The sequence below is a fragment of the Podarcis muralis genome, chromosome 6, assembly GCF_964188315.1.
Source record: "Podarcis muralis chromosome 6, rPodMur119.hap1.1, whole genome shotgun sequence".
NCBI classification, from domain to species: Eukaryota; Metazoa; Chordata; class Lepidosauria; order Squamata; family Lacertidae; genus Podarcis; species Podarcis muralis.
The window spans coordinates 51499037-51520863 of NC_135660.1; the positions used below are offsets into that span (position 1 = coordinate 51499037).

Here is a 21827-nt window from a genome sequence, read left to right on the forward strand (position 1 = left end):
GGAATGTGGTATGCTTTGATGAAAGCTCACAAGTCAGTCATCCCAGCCCAGAGTTTGACTGCATCGGAGGTCCAAGCTGTTTCCCAGAATGCGAGTGAATGCAGGGATGCTGAGGGCACCGGTTGCAAGCTGCAGGGGGAGCTGACCGTCACGTCATCCCAGGCAGCATTCCAGCCTCCAGAGGGAGCCAAGGAGTCGGCAGCTGAAAGCTCTGTTTCTCGTGAGAACCAAGGTCATCGCCTTTGCAGAGGCCGGAAAGGCAAAGGTAAACAGGCGTCTGCAGATGGCCAGGAGCGAAGGGAGGGTGAAGAGCCCGCGCCAGGGAAAAACAAAGCTATGTTTGCTGGCACTGCTTCACCAAAGGCTAAAGGCACGTCTGCTGACCAGAAGCAGGGGGGCAAGCTGCAAAAGCCCACGCCGGTGGAAGACAAGGCTATGTCTGCTGGCACAGCTTCACCAAAGGCTAAAGGCACGTCTGCTGGCCAGGAGCAGCAGGGGGGCAAGCTGCAAAAGCCCAAGCAAGTGGAAAACAAGGGTTTGCTTGCTGTGAAGGCTGCTCCAACAGCCAAAGGCAGCTTTGTTGTTGATTCGGGCTGTACCCGCCACATCTCGAAGGATCGGCACCTCTTTATCTCCTTCAAGCCTCAGGAAGGTGAGATCCACCTGGCTGATGGAAGGACGTTGCAAATTGCAGGAGAAGGGACTGTGAAACTTGCAAGTTTGCACACAACCATCAGCGGTGTACTATATGTTCCAGGCGCTGCAAGCAATTTGTTGAGCGTCCCGCAGCTTACTGGACGTGGTTTTCAGATTTCCTTCAAGAGGAGCGTCTGTGTCATCAGTAAAGGCAAAGAGGACTATTTGCATGCAAAGTTTATGGATGGTTTGTTCCATATAACTTATGAGGACACTGCTGTTGTATCTAATGCTAATTCTTGTTGTGTTGCACAAACTAACAAAGTTCTTCATGCAGGTTGCATTCATGAAGCGCATCGAAGGTTTGGTCACCTCTCTTGGAAGGCACTGGCCAAGATGCCAGAGGTGGTTGAGGGTTTGAACATCAAACCCTGTAAATTTCACATGAAATGTGTATCTTGTGCAGAGAACAAGGTGAAGGTTGCTCCAAAAGGCAAAGAGTCTAGCAGGCAGGCTTCCAAGCCCTACCAGCTAGTGCACGCAGACCTGGTTGGGCCACTTACGCCCTCTTTAGGAGGAGCAAGGTTCTTCATGGTTCTAATTGATTCTTTTTCTAGGTACATTCATGTGTTTTTGCTCGAACAGAAATCGCAAGCGTTTCCGAAGTTTAAAGCATTCTGTGCTTGGTTGGAGAATGCTCACGGTAAACGTATTTCCTGTCTGTTTACCGATCGGGGCGGGGAGTTCACTTCTCAGCAGTTTGAAGCTTTCCTGACTGAGAAGGGAATCCAGCATGACATGTCAACCCCCAGATCGCCATGGATGAATGGGCTTGCGGAGAGAGCAAATCAAACATTGCTGCAAGGAATGAAAACCTTGTTGCATGATGCCAATCTCCCTGATAAGTTTTGGGGGGAGGCTTTAGGGAATCTGGTTTACTCCGTTAATCGCAGATTGTCATCACCCATTGGTTGTACCCCCTATGAGAAGATGTTTGGCAAGAAACCCAACACCAAACACATGAGAATTTTTGGTTCTGACATGTGGGTACGCACCCCACAAACCAACAAGCTTGGGAAGCGTGGGGCACATGGTTTGTTCATGGGGTACGAAAAAGGTGCATACAGGGTATGGATGACTGACTCTAAGTCCATAAAGTTCACAAGGAGTGTTGAGTACAATCCTAAGTGGGGGGAAAATGTGGGAATTTTCCAGAGTTACCCAGAGGAGGATGAAGGTGATGTCAAGCGAGCAGCTAAAGCTGAGGAAGCTGCTGAGGATGATGATGATGAGGATGATGATGATGATGATGATGATCAGAGTTCGGATTCCAGTTCATTGGGCGGCGCTGCTGCTGATGTCAGTGAGAGTGATGACACAGCAGACTACAAGAGTGCAAAGGCTTCAGTCAGACCATCTGATGCGTCTGACAATGAACTGGAAGAACCACTGTTCACCATTGGTCACTTTTCTCCTAAGAAAGAGGAGATGAGTCCAGAAGACTTGCGTCTGGTTCGCAGGTCTGAAAGGGCGACCAAAGGCAGACCTCCTAAGAGATTTGCTGATGAGTTTGCTAAGACTGCAACTGCTGTTCTTAGTAGCTCAGAGAAGGTGTGGGAACCTTCAAGCTTCAAAGAGGTTCAGGAGTTAACCTCTAAAGATGCTGAGCCTTGGCTTAATGCCATGAAGGCTGAAGTTGATTCCTTGAACAGGAACCAAACTTGGGAGCTGGTACCGGTAGTCCCAGGTATGAGACTGGTTGGCAGCAAATGGGTCTTCAAGGCCAAGACAGACCAGAATGGCAAGGTTGTCAGACACAAAGCCAGATTGGTTGCCAGAGGTTTTTCACAGGTACCAGGACAGGATTACCACGAGACCTACTCACCCACCGTCAAATATGAGAGCATTCGGCTGATGCTCAAGATTGCTGCGGAGGAGAAACTGCATGTTTCTCATCATGACATTAATACAGCTTTTTTGTACGGGATTTTGAACGAGGAGCTGTTTATGCTTCCACCTGACGGGATGCAGATACAGAAGGGAATGGTCTGTAAACTGCGGAAATCCTTATATGGTCTCAAGCAGAGTGCTAGGTGTTGGAACACAAAACTCACTGAAACGTTGCTTTCTCTAGGTTTTCACCAGGGCAAAGCTGATCCATGTGTGTTTGTCAAGGAGGAGGGGCAAAACAAACTGTATTGTTTATGTTTTGTTGATGATCTTCTGATGTTTTGGAAGAATCAGGCTTTCTATCAAAGCACCCTAGCTCAGCTGAAGGAGCACTTTGACATGAAGGATCTTGGTGAGGTATCCAACTATCTTTCTCTGCAGGTGGAGAAGGACCAAGCAGGTAATTTTCTGGTACACCAAACACAGAAAATTGCTGATGTATTAACCAGGTTGAATTTGGTTGATGCAAACCCAGCAGACACACCGATGGTGACAGGTTACCAGGTAGACAGTACTGCTGAAGCGTTTTCTGACACAACGCTGTACAGATGCATTCTAGGCAAGCTGAATTTCATTGCCAGATGTTCAAGACCTGACATAGCTGTAAGCTGTAATCTGCTTAGCAGACATGCCAACAATCCTACGGTTCAGGATTGGAAAGCTCTGAAGCGCATAGCCCGCTATTTGAAAGGGACTATGCACTACAGGCTGAGGTTCACCAGTCAGAAGACTGGAGGTCTTGAAATCTTTGCAGATGCAAGTTTTGGAAGTGACACCACAGATGGTACAAGCACTTCTGGAGTATGCTACATGTACAACCACTGCCTGTTTGACTGGTTGTGCAAGAAGCAAACAACAGTGAGCCTAAGTTCCTGTGAAGCAGAACTCAATGCTCTGTCATTTTCACTCATGGATTGTGAATGGTTGATGCAACTGTTTAAGGACATCGGGGTTTTTGTGAAATGTCCTATACAAGTGTATCAAGACAATAGATCATGTTTGGCTTTGCTGAACTCCGAGAGTTGCAAGCAAAGAACCAAGTACTTGCAGATTAAGCTACATCGTGCAAGAGAGTGTATTCAGAAAGGACTGATTCGGGTGTCCTACATGGCAGGAAATGAAATTCCTGCTGATCTGTTGTCTAAGGTTGTTAACAAAGAACAACTTAAGGTTTACACACAGAGGTTACAATTGGGTGAACCACAGGTACTACAGGTTACACGGAAAGGGGGAGGATGTTAGGATATTTCCGTTCCACCTTAAGAGAGAGCAGGCTTGTGAGTCACAGAGTCTGTGTATTTCCTGTTGAGGATGTTTATGTTTGCTGTTTCCTTTCGATTTCAGTCGGTCGGAGTCACTGACTCAGAACGGTCATGTTTTTCCTTTGTTCTGTTCAACGCTAAATAAAGTCTGTAAATTATGCTCTCTTCTGCGGTGCAAGCTTTCTGGCTGTGGTTTCTGCTGATAAAGAACAGTGTGCACAAGCCTGGAATGTGGCAATCTATTTCTGAGGCTTTGTGTCGCTAACTGCTGGATCTGCCTGGCTACGGGAGATCGATGGACGTTCGGCAGCCGGCTTGGGGCCATGATGGACAATATCTCCCTGGCAGTTTCCCAACAGATACAACCCCAAACAATTCCTCCTGAGGGAATGTAGATTGCAACTGGGGGCGAGGAGTCTCCTTCACCCCAATTTGGATTATGAACTCCAGTTTATGCATGTGGGTTTTGGTTTTATGGTTTTTACTTTTGGTATCTTGGGATTTTATTTTATTTTTAAAAAATTCAGTGTATAAATAATAATAAGTCTTCCTTCCTGCTCTTGAAGTCTTCACCTCAGAGGTGCGTGGCCTGCTCTAGGAAAGAAAAGTCGCATAAACATCCTCACTGCAATGTTCGTGTTGGCTCCATGGAATTGGCTAAGCCAATTATTTCATGTACGGCAGTGTAAATGCTTTTCCCCACTTCATGTTATCTGTAATGTAGGTTAGGCCGAGAGAAAGTGGCCTTAGGTAAGCATTTTGGTTGACTGAGAATTTTGAATTTGTGTCTCCTTGATTCTTTCCTTTAAAAAGCTCAAAGTGGCTAATAATACGTTAAAACAAAAACAAAAGCACTAAAAAGCAGCAGAATGCAAAAAGATACAAAGCCATTGTTACAACAAGGAGACATCCCCCCCTGCAATAAAGACACTTCAGTGCTGTTCACCTCTTGAACCTAAGGACTAAGATACAAAACCTCTCTGACCACTTGGAGCAACTCTGTTGGACAACTCAGAGCAGGTACAATGGTGGCAGAAAATAAAACATCATCACTGTTACCACAGAATAATGTTTTAAGATGTTCAGCAGCCGGTGTTTGATTGAATTCGTCACTAGACTTTCTGCCACAGTCTAGTTGTCACCCTTGCCATATTGTTGCTGCCACACCCTTGGACCACCAAGGACCTAGCATAGCATGAGCAGCGAAAGGATGTTCAGGAGCGATTCTATCAACTGCCTGAGTTGTTTCCTTATTCCAGAGGTCAATCAGGGCTTCAACAGGGTTGTAAATTGAGTGACAGAAAAAAATCCCAAGATTCATCATGAAACCATCTATATTCATCAGTCTTCTGGAATGGACCATCTTAATGGGACCACTATCTCAGCAGACACTGGTAATTTCGAACCAAATCAGGTAAGAATCTGAACATGAGGAAAGAACTGTACTAAAGGTTATATCCAATGAAGTTGCCCTGTTAGTTTAAGGACTTCAGAGTAGTCCACTTAATGGACTTAAGTGGGTCTACTCTGAGGATGACTAACATGGATAGCATCTCCTGCTAGTTGCTCATTTTCCATCATTCTTTGTTGTCTGTCAATTTTGGCATATGCCGGGGGGGGGGGGGCAAAGACAAGTTAAATTCCTTTGATATTTACTGTTGGGAGTTTTTTGTTTGTTTTTTAGTTTTTTTTACTATAGCAGTATATTCACTTGTCATGTTCTTTTCTCCCCTTCTTGTATGTAACCATTTCCTAGAATTGCATAAAATGTTGCTTAAACTTTTCACATGAACTCTCTGTGTATTGGGAGTTCAAGCAAAGGCCAGTTTGTTCCAAAAATAGACAGCAGTGGCAGCTTATTGACACCAGCTCCTTCTCTTCAGATGTGTTAGATTTGGGGGTTGTTTTTGTTCTTTTTACCTTTCATGTAAAATGTCTCTCCAGAGCCCTAGTCGTTTCTACTCTCATCACACTGCTAAAATTGAAGTGGATACCTGTTTTTTTGTCCCATGTTCCCTAGTGACCTACAATAGTGAAGTTATTGTTCCTTTGCCAAATTTCCCCTATATAAGGTATACAATTATTATATAATATAATAAATCAGCAGTGCATCTGTTGTTTTTCCTCTGTGGTATTTCAACTACAGAAGAGACAAGGTGCTTTTTAAAGTGGATTACCTCTTCAGTTAGTGATAGTTGCAACACCAAAACTACTAATGGACAACAAATTCAAAACAAATTGGTTCTGCCATGTTTTGATTGCAGCTATAGAGAGCAAGGCTAGTTACTAATACAATTGTTATAGTCACTTAAGCTAAATATACCTTTGGTACTTGTATCAAGTCTCATGCCAGTCACCAATTTCAATATTATCATAGTTGGGTTACAATAAGCACAACTGTAATCCTAGGTGTGTCTTCTCAGAAGCAAGCTCTGCTGAGTTCTATGGGGCTTGGTCCCAGGTAAGTGAATGATTGATTGCAGCCTACAATTATTTTAAATGGCTATTCAAACCTTTAGAATATATATTAACATTATCTGGTTCAAAAACCACAGTATGAACAATTCAGAATGCAAAATATTTTATTGTCTTTACCTTAACGTAGCATGAGTTCACCTGAAAAAAACAGCGTGGATTTTGCCAAACATCCAGATTTGTTACTGCTTGTATCTTAATATTTCATCATAGCATTGTCAAAAAGTTTTGTCATTCTATTAAGCTAAACTTGATCTTCCATTTTGAAATTGTGATTAAATTATGAGTTTTGCATAGGCATAGCAATAGTTGATATAGAAACATACACACATGCACAAAATGTAAATTTTGTGCTTATAGTCTGCAAGCCCATTAACGCAACAAATGACAACATTGCCAAGAGAGTCATTATAGTCTATTGTGTCAATGATCCTTGAACTAATAAGTCTTTAAGTAAGCCTTGACATGATAGCTTACAACAGCTCCTTCATAATGTCAGTACAATAGAATCCTAGTGAGACTTGAGATCATTCTCTTACTATGTAAACAACCTATATTGTACAGCACATACGAATGTACACACTACAGTCTCCAAATGGATTAGGGGGAAATTGCTGCTGGTTTCCCATAAGCTAAGAAGTTAGTGATGGGAGTTGTACTGAACACTAAGCAATTATGTTTGAGTTGTGTTTTTGTATCCCAGAGCATTAATCCAGCTGGAAGACCATCTCATACTAACTGGCAGGAAAAAATATTCTTTAAATACCCCTTACTAACATTTTATGGAGAAATGCTATGAAGAATCAAAGTTAAAACCATCCCCATGTTATAAATTTTAGGTTGTCAGCATTTTTAAAAAGAACACTAAATGCAAAAGCACAGGTATGACTACTCTGTAGCTGGTGAGCCTTGAGCTGTTTCTGTGCAGTTTAAGTGCAACTTCATTTTCTTGAGAAAATGAATCAAAATGCTGCTGTCTAGGTACTAGTCATACAGTAAGAGGTTACACCTTTTCCTCAAACACATGCAGGCATCAAAGGGGAAGACAGCAGTAGTGCAGTCCCCCAGTCTGCAAATTATTGGAGTTTGCAGACCAGTTTGGCTGGAAGGGAAGAAACTGAACTGACTAGAGAACATCAAATGGTTTCAGGGACTGGTTGGACACAAAGGAATGATGGGGGGACAGGACCAGCTGGGGAATACTAAAGGGAAGAAGGCTCAGAGCCCTGGGAATGGTGGTGGGATGACAATGAGTGGTCTGAGGGAGTTGACTGGAAATAGAAGGTGTCGGAAGCTGAAGAGATAACAGGGCTTAGTGAGCAGGGAGAGTCTGTTGCAGAGAGAAGTCTAGAAGAAGAAGAAGAAGCAGCAGCAGGAGAGTGGGAAGTCAAGAGGCAGAGATGAGGGAAGAGGCACATATGTTTTCCCCTCCTGCAGTGACAAGCTACCCTGGTCTCCCAGAACCAGGAGAGGCATGAAGAGGGCAGAGGAGAAATTATTGTCACACATGTGCAGTCTCAGATTGCTTGACTGCCCCATTATCAAAAATGTAACTTTGAAATGAACTTTTCAATGGAAAGCATAACAATTCCTTCCAAACTGCAATTCAATGTGAATTCCACATAATGCTTTCTTGAAAACTGGGGATCTAGCAGGAAGTTAAGGATAACCCAATTTAGAGGAAATGAAACTAACCAAAGTTTGAGGCAGTCATTTTATCTGGACACATATGGAACTGAAAGTGATGTCGCAGGAGACTTTTCCACAATTTAGCCAGATCTCATGGGATGTAGAAATACACTGCAATCACAATCGCACCTCCTTTAAGGAATGTCTTTTCAATTTAGAAACTTCTTTGGTGAATACAGAGACACGAGGAGGGATTAACTCCCTGGAGAGATACTGTGATATTTCAGAAAGGATGTGAAAGGAAAAGAAAATGATTCAGTGAAGATTTTTCTTCATTACTTCCCAGCCCACCAAAGTGAGCACACAATGAGGGAGGTTCACAAACATTGATTTTAGATCTGAGGAAGTATACAGCTAACAGCATTTTAAGTGTATCAATTTTCAGTTAGTTCAACAACATTACGAATGAAAAAAAGAAACAAAGTGAAAGTTTTTATGGGAAATTGCAGGCTAAAAGTGATCATTTAGATTGTGAAATGTTTCTTTTCATGAAAAGTAAAGGGTTTTTAAATACAGAAGTAAAGTCAGGTGGGGCTTTTGCTTGCTTTATCCTTCCTAGACATTTTGCAAGCTGTAATCTGTGTCCCTTTCAGGATGGTAATCTTCAGCAATTTTGTTGCTCAAAGAGTCTTTTTTTGATCCTAAGAGGTACTTGCTAGAAAATTTATAGCAATAAAGATCATAACCAACCTTTGAGAAGTCTTGAGAAACAGTACACTCTGTGTTCAAAAATAAAAAAGGCCGTACACATCTCTAACCAAACTATGCCTAAAGCTTTCTGCAATAAGCAGTTTATACAAAAAAGAGCAGTTTAAAGCTTGCTTATGAATATTGTCAAGCTTCATAAATAACTAAGTATAACCCTGGATTTTTCTGTAGCCCTTCTTGTATGCAACAATAAATAGTCCTTACGAAGTTATTCCCATTTTATAGATGGAAATGTTTAAGATAGCAGAAGTTCAAGTAAGTGGTCTACGGAAGGCAATGCATCAAGGTTCAATAACAACACAGAAGAAAGAACTAATCATTTTCATATGAAAACATTACAGTGCCTAATTTATTGTGATGTGTATAAACAGCTGCAAATGTTCAAATGCAGATATACACAGTTTACACAGTTTACACAGTTGAACCAAAGAGCAAATGTAGAAAGGGACATAGTAAAACAAATGACATATTATGGCTGTGTTTGAACATTGTAGTAAACCATGACTTATCATGATGAGAATGAACCACAGAGAGCCTTGGATTTAAGTGTATTCCCCTCCTTATCCGTCTGTGGGTATCTGCAAATAGTTCTGTTTTTGATTAACTGCGGTTCATCATTTCATCTCAACCTGACAAACAAATAAATCTGTTTATTCTTAACTTGTAGCACTGAAGTGACCTCCCTGGGGTACAAGCCTGGGCAGTGTGATGGAGGTCCTGGGCTGCCCAGATGACAAGAACTGTGGCCTCATTGATGTGGCTCAAAGGAAAGCAGAGCAGTGTGTTTGGCACCAACTTGGTCACAGGAATTGCCAGAAGGAGATGTACAAGGCACCATCCAACCCTCTGAGGTGAAGTGAAGGCCCAAGGCAGGTGCTGATCATGATGTGAGCTGCGCACAGGTGGTCTGAAACGAGCTACCACCATTCCCGTGAAGCCTCCTTTTATTGAGACAAATATGCAAGCTAGGCAGATACATTTTTGAGCTGTGACCTTTACACATCTTCCGTCCCGAGATCGTGGGGTAGTACAAAGCTATTTTGGCACCTGCTCCACAGCGTCATTTTCCCCTTGCACAGTGTATGACGAATGGAGACAAAAGGTCTCTAAGGGAAAAGGTTACAGACAGGACACTGCTAACTGCTGAGACCGCAAAAGGTCAGACACAGGTGGAACGATGTACCAGACAGCTTGTGGCTTGTCTGAGGGGGGCGGGTTTTCCCTGCACCCCAGGGTCACACGTGCAGGCAGACGAGGCTGCCTGCTGGTTGAAAGTGTGCTCCCTCCGGACCCTACTGTCCACTCGGCGATATCCCTACACTGAGGGACTTCACTTCAGATTTGTGCAGGGTTTACTTCTTAGCCTTTTCTTCTCCCAAAGAGACTGCAAGGCAATGGAGGTTTAGGATCACAGTTTTCCTTCTCCTAGATGTGCTGCTTTCTCAGGTTGATGAGCCCTTACAGCACTTGCAGAAACTGCCTTCTTGACTGTTGGACCCACTATTAGGCTCATGCACTCAATCTGCCAGAGCTTGTCTTCACATTCAAGGGAAGTCCCTAGCTCATTGAAGGTTTGAGACCCATTGGCTACTCTCACCTTGTTTAGCCAGCCAGTCAAAGCTATTCCTGATGTGGCCACTGTCACATGCTGACAGCTTCTAGGAGCCACAGGTGAGAGCTGAGTGCAGAGTGGAGATCAAAGGTAGACAAACTACAGCAGAAGGAGCACAGTGTGTCTCCCACCTCCCCCAACATCCCTTATTAACTATGGTTTGTTTAAAATAGGCCAAATTCAAACCATGATTTATGAAGTGAGCTTCTCAATCAAAACTGGAAGTGAAAGCTTCTGATCTTTTTGTGGCTCTGCTAGAGGAGAGCGAGAAGCAAATGAGTCCAAGACTCACAACAGTTTGTATAATAAACCATGGTTTGTCATGATGTGTGAATGAAGCCAGATCCTATTGCAATGTGGGAAGCTTTCTTTCTTAATAGGCATCTGTCCAACTAATCCAACTCCCATCTCTTGCAGAGGCTCAATTAGTGCCAGCGCCTTCTGTCAAGAGTTTGGGTGTAACCTTTGATGCCTCCCTTTCTATGGAGGCGCAGGTTGCAGCCACAGCAAAATGGCATTTTCCATCTCCGCCGTATTAAGCAGTTGGTCTCTTATCTCTCTCGCCATGATCTGGCCACAGTGATCCATGCGACAGTTACCTCCAGGCTTGATTATTGTAACTCGCTCTATGCAGGGCTGCCCTTGAACCTGACCCAGAAACTCCAGCGGGTGCAGAATGCCGCGGCAAGGCTCCTTACGGGGTCCTTGCCATGGGATCACATTCATCTAGTGCTTTACCAGCTGCACTGCCTCCCGGTGGAGTACAGGGTCAGGTTTAAGGGGCTGGTTTTGACCTTTAAAGCTCTATGCGGTCTAGGACCCTCATACCTCTCTTGGTATGCCCCGTGGAGGACCTTAATGTCCACAAATAACAACACTTTGGAGGTCCCAAACCTCAAAGAGGTTAGATTGGTCTCAACTAGTGCCAGGGCCTTTTCAGCACTGGCCCCAACTTGGTGGAACACTGTCACAAGAGACCAGCGCTCTGCGGGATTTGACATCTATTCGCAGGGCCTGCGAGATGGAGCTGTTCTGCCTGGCCTTCAGCTTAGACTCACTCTGACACCTTATATGGGATTTGGAATATAATTTTTCGCTTGGCTTTTTTGCTGGCCCATGTAGGACCAGCATGGATAGCTGGCTCGGGTGAATATCTGGTGTTTCCTCCCTTTATGGTCTTGATTTAGGGGCTACTACTAAAATGAGGCTGCATTTTAAGCTGTATTTTAAGCCATATTTTAATTAACTGTTTTTTTCTTGTTTTTTTCTATTACGTTTTATTGTAATTTATATTTGGTGTTAGCTGCCCTGAGTCGGGGAGGGCGGGATATGAATAAAAATTTGTTGTTGTTGTTTTTGTTATTAATATTATTAATCCGAACCTTTCTTTGGAAAATTGGAGTGGGCCGCTTATCATTTTTGGAAGCTGAGCTGCAGGAGGGCTTTCATGATACAGGTGAACCTCTTCCTCTGTTTTCAAACTTTTTTTTAGACAAAACACCATCCCTGCATAAAAGGGCATATTAGGAGGTCTGAGGAAACCCAAAGGTTTTGCAGAAGGACAAAAAATATTTAGGACAAAGCCAAAAGTGAGAAACCTCCAAAATACAAAAAAAAAAAAACACAAAAAAAAACCAGAACACATTCAGTGGCTATGGGATACTGACTGGGGGTCCGGGGGAATGGAAAACCAGCAGAAGTGAAATGGAATGGAGTTTCATGAAGGCAGATATGGTTGGCTGCTGCTCAGCACATGTGAGTGACTCAACCAGAACAGGAGGGGTTTGCTTCTGCTTCTCTCTCACCCTCTGGATGGCCTAGTGGGGAAACATGTGGCTTGTGGTGCTGTGCAAAGACAAGAGGAACAAACAAGAGCGAGGCCTCTGCCAGCTTTTTTGACATCTCTCGGGGTGACGAGGCTGGATACAATGGCACTGCTGAGTTAATGGCAGTAAAAGCCACTGCCTATGCTGGTTTTTACTTTAGTCTCAGCAGCATGGAGAATTAAGCCCACTGGGCCTAATCAAGGCTGTTTCACCACCCAAAGGGAAAGCACAGGAGACAGAGAGGTCATGCTGAGGCTGCTCCTGTCTTGGACCACCTTTCCTTGTGGAAACTGCAGTAAGGACCCTGGGGCTCACTGAGCCTCCTCTGGGTGGCTGTGTCACCCAAAGGAAGAGAGCAGGTAAGAAGCCTTGCAGGACCAGCTGGCACCTGTCTGGCTTGCTCAGTGCCTCTAAATGAGTGACAGGGAGCCTGTGGTCTTGCAGATATCAGTGGGGAGTCCAATTCCCATGAGCCTCAGGCTGCATGGCTAATGGTGAGGAATGACAGAACAGCTTGTGTGACAGCAGCTGCAAGTGGCTGTATCAGCTGGCATGGGTAGCACATGCAGGTACTGGGAAATTCCCCCCATTAAGGATTCCCTTATTCAGGTTGAAAACTGCAATGGCTGAGCTGCTGGTAATAAACGAGGCTGCCCAATACCAGGTATGTTAGGCTGGCCAGCAGCAGAAGCAAGCAAGGTAATAGCTAGAGGGGATGCTGTAAAACCAGAAAATTCATGGATGGAAGATGATGTCATGTCTACAAGGCCCCTTGCACTTGGGATGCAGTATCCTCCTCTGAAAGCTCTGTAGCACACTTGTCCACGTAGGAGGCCCCTTGAAAGGACATCAGGAAGCTCTCCCATATAATGTGCCCTCTGCAATGCCAAAGACTGTCCAGAGCTGGGTGCAGAACTCTTAACTGCCATTTTGTCTGCCGCTCCCCCATCGCCCCCAAGTCCAAGTGGGGCTCCATTGGTACAGCAATGCCTGAAGGCATGGGCTGCAAGCACTGATGAAAGAAGGCATGAGTCCCAGACAAATAAGCACTGAGACAAGGGAGGGAAAACAGTGCTAAATAAGGGAAACAAGTGTTTTTGTTTTTTTAAAGTTAGGAAAAACAACATGGGGAGCAAGCAAAGGGAAAAGCGACACACATACGAAAACAGAATCAGAGGCAAAAAGTAGCAGTTGAAAAATTGGTCAAAAGGCCACAGAATTGGTTGGGGGGGACGGGACCAAAATGCAATCACAAGCCTGAGCAGAATGACAGGAGGGTCTCTCTCTTTCTCTCATACACGTTCTCTCTCACACACATGCGCACAGAGGCGTCTGTCCCAGGTGAAGACAGGGAACCGGCTGAGCTGACAAAGACTCGACTGCGCTTCCCGCCTTTGGGCACCAGGTGGCACTGCAACCCGCCGTGTCCCAAGTTTATTCAATCTCCAGCGGAACCTAATCAGCCGGTGCCGCGCCGGAGACTTTAACAGCGCTCAGCAGGAACCTCGTCGTCGTCGTCCTCCCTCAGAAGTCGGGGCTGACGGATTCCGAATGGGCTCTACTAAACTATTCGGCACAGGACCGAAGCCCGAAGCAAAGAACTTGAGGAGAGGAGGAGAAACGGAGGAAAGCGATCCCGCGAGAACACGGTAATCTCGGGGCGGGAGGCGCGTGCCCCGTCTCCTAGCAACGGAGCCCCGGCGCTTCTCCAGGGAGACATGGAGTATTGCGGGAACCGGGCTGCGGGCGAGCAGCAACAGCAGCAGCCGCCGCGGCGGTTCACCATTACTGATCTCAAACACCAGGCTGCGGAGTATTACCGCAGCAACGAAGTGCCGCAGCGCCTGGAGGAGGTGCTCAACGCCATGTTCTACCAGCGCCCAGAGGACTTCTACGGGCACCTGGTAAGCCGGACCCCCGTGTAACGGCACCCCCGCTTGCGCATGCGCCTTTGGCCCAAACAGGAGGCTGATTTCGAAGTGTGCCTGGTGCGCACGCGCACCGGGAGGAGGGGGCGGCGGGAGTGAGACGCCTTAGGTGTGGGACCGGCTGGGTGGGAGTGCAGAACTCCAAGTGACCTTAATGCAGGTCGTGTGTTGCTGCTGTGTGCATCTGCATGGTAGTATTTTGGCCCTTTACAGGGCGAGCTTCTCTATGATATTTCCGAGGCAAGTCCCACTGAGCTCCTGTGTGTCCGTATTCAATCCAACGAGAGTTACTCCTAGATATTGTAAGTGGGTATATAGTGGCTGCAAATTTACTATTTAAGTAAGCAGCAACCGAGAGCCTTGACAGCACCTTAAACACCAACATATTTATTTCATGGATTGAAATCTGCATCATCAGATGTGAAGAGTGCACTCTGGTACATGAAAACCCGTGTCATAATAAATTTGTTTGCAGTGCAATCCTGTGCAGGTCAACATAGAAGTAAATTGGGCGGGGAATGGTTAGCATATGCTACTGTGCTGCCTAACCCTGAGTTCTTGGCATGTAAAAGGCTTTGATTCTTACTAATGTACATAATATTCTCTCAACTGGCAACACTGAGAACCTGGTTCTAGCTTTTCTTATTCTGGCCTCTCAATGTGGATGACTGGCACTTGGTACATCAGAATTAACTGTAAGATTATTAAAATGATTTAATAAATAACTCTTAAAATATGAACTGACCTGTATTTTGTCTTCTATTTTTTTCTGCTCCTACAGCCCTCCAATAAACTTACATTGCTACATATCAGTATAATTTGTACTGTCACCTGCATTATGATGAGCAAGGCACACTTAGGAGGTAGAAGGGTTCTCATCTTGTACAATTTGCAAGTCTATTGTAAAGAGGACGTTCATGAGATTCATGCCACATAACTGTATAGGTTGGCAGAGTATACTTACATGGTGTATAATCTTATGAATTTCCTCTGAACAATATACTGTAGCATATACAGTAAATGTCATGATCTGCCTTAGTTTCCCATTGGTAAAATGGTAATCTTATGACATAATCTCAGTGTTGATTTGGGTATTAATAAAACAAGGGTTATAATGCACTAAGCCCACTAGAAAATGTGATTTAAATGATTGGTAATAAAAGAGAGAATTAGAAAATGCGAACATATCTTTTTATGATACCATATGTCATCGGAAGCAGAAATAGTATTATATGTCATAGCATGCTCACATTTGGGCAGGCTACCAAGACCTGCCAAAATTTGTGGACTTCTACCTCTAAAATTCAACCATCAGTACAAAACATCATAGTGCCTTTTGGAGTACTTCCTGATTGATCATTTCTCCTGATTGCCTGGCAGTATGCCCTATACTAGCATGTGTCAAGGAAAATGCTGGTCCCTGGATTAATTCATGCTAGTCCAAAGGGCTGGCTAGGATCCTGCAGAATCAATGTCAGTGGCACAATCCAAGAATTTATTGTGATCCATCCTTGACTTCATCGCAGATGAACTGGTATCATTACAGTTTACCATACTCCAGAAGATTTAGTGAAAGCCAAGAGGGTACCATTAGGATTTTAAAAAGAAAGGAAATAATATTGTTGGTAATAGGTATGATCCCAAGCCATGGGTGCAGGAACTACTAAATGAGCAGTCTGATAAATGCCAGGGAAAAGTTTCACTGCAGATGATTGTGTACTAGGAGGATAGAAATCTCATTTTAAATATATGGGAAATAATTGCTATAATTGTTATCTTCCAGGCAAACTACTTCTCTGAATTATCAATGCCTCCAGTGATAACCAAATTAATTGGGAAAAAGGTGCTTGATGGGATCGGTCGGCCAACGTTAGAAGTGGAAGTGTCATGCCGAGTTAGGAACTGTGTCAAGGTATGAACTGTTACGTGCTTAATTCTCTATTTGATCCAGAGATATCTGACTGCCAGACTGAGGGCTGCTTGCAGCCCTGCAAATAACATTGTCCGTGAGCTTATATGGACACTGGTCAACCCCTGCCAATTTTTGTCTCAATATGATGAAACCAAATGGCCCAAAGTAGGTTTGATGTTAAAATGTGTCAAGGCATTTAACATATCTAGGTGTTTCCCCCCTTAACTAGCTGCTGTGTGTTATGTGTGTGTCAGGATTGGGACCATGGTGCTGGTAGCAATTTTGGTGGAGCGTTTCTTCAGGACCACTGCATGGTAGAAAGTGGTAATGTTTCCTTTGCCTGTGCACCATGATCCTGAGTGTAAAAAAAGTTTAGGGGCAAATTAGACATCATACTATCACCCTTTTGAAATTTGGAAGGGTCTTATCTGCTGTGACTTTTTATAAAATGTCTTCACTAGGGTTGAGGGATAAGGATAAGGATGAGACACCCAACAGTGAAGTCTACACAGGGCTGGCCCAAGGCATTTTGCTGCCTGAGGTGAACCAGAAAATGGCACCCTCCTGGGAATTGTGGTTTGTTAAGAGTGCTGGGTTAGGGCATGGGCAGGGAATATTAGGCTCAGAGACCAAATGCAGCCCTCTAGGCCTTTCTGTTGAGGCCCAGGCCAGTCCTCTTCAGTCCTGCTTTGCATCCTCTTTGAGGTTTTTTTGTTTGTTTGTTGGATTGTTAGTTAACTGAAATGTGTTTTTGGATGGAGAGAAGGTGCTGTGGTTGTGGGATAGGGCTCATCTCGCCCCCCCTTTCTTACCCCCTAAAAACCCACTGCCTCTTTCCTTTCTGCTGGCTGATCTCTGCCTTGCCTTTGAACCATGGCTTACTAGCTGGAAACCGTGGCTGCTCCCTTGGAAAGCTGGGAGCTTGTCCATCAGGAGGCAGGTGCGCATGCAGCGTGCCACTTGAGCAGGACTCTGTGGGTTAGTGGCTTGATAGATTTACGGAAAAGAAGATGTTGTGAAATGGGGAAGAGAATTGCTGTGGTGAAGCAAGGGGGACTAAATGCAGATGGATAACAGGGGTGGGAGGAGAGGGAAACGGGAATGCCGGAAACAAGGGAAGGTGAACTAGAGAAGCAAAGAGCAGGGAAGGAGAGGGAAAGCAAGGAAGTCAGAAAATAAGTATGATCTGGAGAATGAAAGTGCGGGGTGAGGTACTTTTCTGCATTCCTGAAGAAACTGCTTCATGGAGGAAGCAGGGAGGTGTGGACTGTACCTAGATGCAAATTTGCCACCCCTCACAGAGTGCCACTTGAGATCATGGGAGGGCTGGCCCCAAGTTTACACTTCCATGAGTACATATCCCTCACACTGGGTAACAGAAATGGATTGAGTGGAAGGACTGAAGACACCCAGTGTTTCTGTGTTTTTGCTCTTGAAAAATATATATTAAGGTGTATTCCATATTAAGGTATATTCAGTAGAGAATCAAAGGATAAATAACTGTTAGATGGATATGTAGCTGGTTGATTGACTGAACCCAAAGAGTACTCATTAATGGCTCCTCGTCACCCTGGAAAAAAGTGACAAGTGGGGTGCCGCAGGGTTCTGTCTTGGGCTCGTTGTTGTTCAGAGTCTTTATAAACAACTGATGAAGAAATTGGGTGGGGGGAAGAATCATAGGCATAGCCAAGGGGGGGCAGCTGCCCCCATAATCCTCAAAAATTATTGAAAAGCATAAAAAATACTCAATTAACTGCCCCCAACAAAAGCCTGTCCCCTGTAATGCCCTCTATTAGGGGGAATTTTAGCCATGATCTCACCAAAAAAACGCAACAACTTTTTGGGACCCCCATAACAAAAAACGTGGCTACGCCCATGAGGGGGAGGCTAATCAAATCTGCAGATGACACCAAACCGGGAGGGGTAGCTAATGCCACAGAAGACAGAATCAGGATTCAAAATGACTTTAACAGATTGGAGAACTGGGTCTAAACTAACAAAATGAATTTTAGTAGGGACAAATGTAAAGTTCTGCACTTAGCCAGAAAGAACCAATGCACAAATATAAGATGGGGGACACTTGTCTTACTAGTAGTACATGTGAAAAGGATCTTGGGGTCTTAGTGGACCACCACCAATAGTGTGATGCAGCAATAGAAGTATAGTATCGAGATCAAGGGAAGTAATAGTACTATTCTCTTCTGCCTTGGTCACACCACACCTAGAATTCTGGGCACCACAAGGGATATTGACAAGCTGGAACATGTGCAGAGGAAGGTAACTAATATGATCAAGTGCCTGGAAACCAAGCCTTATGAGGAATGGTTGAAGGAGCTGGGTATGTTTAGCCTGGAAAAGAGGAGAGTGAGAGAAGATATGATAGCCATCTTCAAATATCTAAAGGGCTGTCACATGGAAGATAGAGCAAGCTTGTTTTCTCATGCTCTGGATTGTAGGACTCGAACCAATGGCTTCAAATTACAATAAAGGAGATTCCAACTTAACATCAGGAAGAGCTGTTTGACAGTAGGAGCTGTTTGACAGTGGAGCGGTCTCCCTTGGGAGGTTGTGAACTCTCCTTCATTGGAGGTTTCTAAGCAGAGGTTGGATGAGTTAAGATTCCTGTATTGCAGGGGGTTGGACTAGATGGCCATTGGGGTCCCTTCCAACTCTACGATTTTCTAATACTGTAGTATAACCTAGAGGCATTTGCATTATTCAGAAGTTCATATAAACAGTGTAGTTTACATGGTCAAAGAAGCATATGGACTAAACAAAATTGAAATGAAAGGAGCTGTGAAGAATTCTACTCTAGCAATAAAATTCTTTTAAATACCTTGTCAAAAGATTTGACATGTGAAAGTGATAACCCTCTCCATACATCAAAAATAAAGCTTAAATAAACCTTTAGCACAAAATGATTTCAGTGTAGTGTTTATTATGTGAAATTTCAATGGTGAATCTATTTTTAAATACTATTCTGCAGAGGATTTCTTCCAGCATGATCTCTTCTCATGCTGAAATTCTTGAAAATGCTTCACCAGAAGCAATTGATGCTGATGAAAGGGAAAGAGAGGAATCTATAAAGATAGCAATTGAATGGATAAATGAATCACTGAATGAAATGTTCATAGGCCTTCAACCTACTGACCAGCATAAAGCTGATGAACTTCTAGGGTAAGTTTCACATATTTATTCTGCATGTTATATAGCAATTCTCTTCTTTTGAAAATCCATTATGTTGCACTTACAAGACTGCAATTCTATACTTGAGAGTAAGCCCTTTTGGACTCAGTGGGACTTACTTTTGAGCAGACTTGTATTGGATTGTACTTGTACTTACCAGCATGTGGCATACTTGAGGATTTGAAATGGCTGTGCTTCAACCATAACAGTCTGGTGGTCTGGAGGCGGATTATGATTGAGTTTAAGCTTAGTCTGTAAATAAAATTATCATCTACCTTGGGGGATACCAACCTGGAACCCATGGAAAACTTTACTGTGTCAGAGCCTGCTGCCATTTTATTTTAAATAAAAAAGTAAGTCTCTAAGCCCTCCTAGAAAGTTAAGCAAAATGTGCAGGTACCCTTCTAAGCAATTTTAGTGAAATGATCACTCATGGGCTAAAACCACTGATAGGTAGGAGTAAAATCAGAGCTGTGATAGATGAGTTGCTTGGACACCAGGCAATGGGAATACCTTGGGTCCGAAAGAGTTGCTGGTTTCCCTTTTATGTACTTTATCTGCTTCTGCCTTATTTTCTAGTAGTCCTTAGAATCTCCATAGTTTGCCCTTCCTTTTTACCTAGCAACCAGGAAACATCTTCCCTGTGGTGGGTTTCTCTGAGTTCATGTACTCCCTAGAAGTTATTTTCTGCAAATATAACTACACAGTAAGTGCGAGTGGGGAGGTTAACGACCCCCACCCCGGGCAAATACAAAATACCTCTCTAATTTTGTGTTATGTGTTTTATCAGAAATGTATTACTATTTATAGAAGTGAAGGTAACAAATTTCAGTGTAACCTGTCACCCTAAAGTAGACTTGCATTTGTCAAGAAGTTTCTTGAAGTACTAAAGCAACCAGCGGTTACTGCGCTTCCTTTTATTACAGTGAATATTTTGCAAAGAAAGCAGAAGCAGATGAAGAAAGAAGGGAAGCTGAAAAGGAGAAAGAGAAAGAAAACCAGGAAGCAGAGGCTTCTGGTGCTTCAGCTGCTCCAGCTCCTTCTGGGAAAAAAAAGCCAAACAAAGCAGGTTATAGAACAGACCTTGTATCTGTAAAGTAGATAGCATCCCGTTCCATTTAGCAAATGGGTATCATGGCTCTCAGGCTTGTATCCAATGAAGTTGTCCTGTTTATACAACTTCTGGTTGTGTAATGGAACTTCCCCTCCATCTTCTCTTTCTACATGCCCCTTGCACACCCACCCACCCAAATCTTTCTCTGGAGGGTTGGCGGAACTCCCAGAACAGATTTGGGAGGCCACCTGGGGAGGAGAGCATGGTGAAGTTCTATTCTGCAAGTAGGAGTCCTTTCTTGGATAAAGACCCACATTTACTTTCTTACCTAAGCTTGTGGAAGGGAAGGGTAGTTCAAAGCATGCTTCTGCTAACTTTGTTTTGTTTCAGCACATTTTTATGAAAGGTTATTGAAATGTTATCAATGTTGCATTTTTATTGTTTTTGAGTAAGCCACTTATTATTACAGAAAGGGGTATAAAATGTAATAAATGAATGAATGAATGAAACTTTTGCACATAACCCGTTATGCTTTCCTGGATTCTCCACCCTTCAACATATCCCCATATCACTCTGCATACTGGACTTAATGATCCCAAGTAAAGTCATGGCAGTTGTAGATTGAGGTGTGGGTGGGTGGCTTGCTTGCCTTTGTTGCTTTGTGATGCTTCAAAATGGGAATCACACAGGCAAAACAAAAGAAAAAGATTGGGAAACACTTGATCTGGATACCTAGCTCTCTTTTCTTGGGCAATGCCTTATCTGAGTATCAGATATGATCCCCAGACTGCATTCTTTGTCTTGACGCGTGAATATGCACTCCGTTGTCTCATGTTGATTTAGTTCATTTTATTAGGAATCAGTTTAATAGAGGGACATGGACAGCACACCTGCTGTGAAGTTTATGTTTGTTTGATGGGATCTGGCAGGAAAACAGCACAGTGGAAGGGGGCTGAGGGAGTCTCCTAGGCACACCTTTTGGCTTTAAATTGAACTGCTAGCTGATCTAGTTGCCAGCCAGGGCCATGCCATTTGTTATCTGTAAAGTTCAGTAACGTTTCACTAATGGAAACAACATCCAGATCATATTGACCCTTGAGAGCAGGAGTCTTAAGGATGCAACACCCATTGACTGTTTAACTCAAGGGAAATGTGTCGAATGTTTCTCCTCTTATTGGTCTTTTGCATAATTGCAGTGACCTGTTCATGATAAGAAGAAAGTGTTCTTATTCATATACTCTTTAACATTTCCTATCTTTCATGATTGCCACAGTGCTTTTTTGTCTGACAGTACTCACCAGTATGGAGTACCACCACCCCTTTTGTAGCAGCTCATGACAGCCATTTTATGCCAGCACCCATGGCATTTTAATGAAGATTAGAGTACTGGCACCCCATTTTGTACCAAAAATACTGCTTGGAGTTAAATTTGCTTAAAAGTAGTACTGTAGCAGAAGTTTGTATTGTTGCATTTGCCTCACTGATAATTTTAATTGCCATTCTTGATTTCTTAGCAAATATAACAAAATCATTTTTACTTTTCTGGGAGAAAATATTTAATTACTGGAATTTCAGTAGTCTCAATAAAA

At 43.7% G+C, this 21827-nt stretch overlaps 1 protein-coding gene across 6 annotated transcripts in view; it reads left to right on the plus strand.

The window, feature by feature from the left end:
• Positions 1-13531: 13531 nt before the first annotated feature.
• The window catches only part of ENO4 (enolase 4), a 29735-nt gene continuing 21439 nt past the window's right edge, over positions 13532-21827 (plus strand). For 2 of the 6 annotated variants that reach the window (XR_013393208.1, XM_028730131.2), the window contains exons 1-4: positions 13532-14062; positions 15870-15998; positions 18985-19175; positions 20111-20253. Coding sequence is in view for 5 of the 6 variants with exons in the window: in XM_028730131.2 (XP_028585964.2) it covers positions 13877-14062; positions 15870-15998; positions 18985-19175; positions 20111-20253 (649 nt within the window). In the remaining variant the exon portion in view is untranslated. Of the gene's footprint in view, positions 14063-14169; positions 14327-14353; positions 14524-15869; positions 15999-18984; positions 19176-20110; positions 20254-21827 lie in introns of those variants that run through there. The other 4 variants (XM_028730130.2, XM_028730135.2, XM_028730132.2 and 1 more) reach the window with 3 other exon arrangements.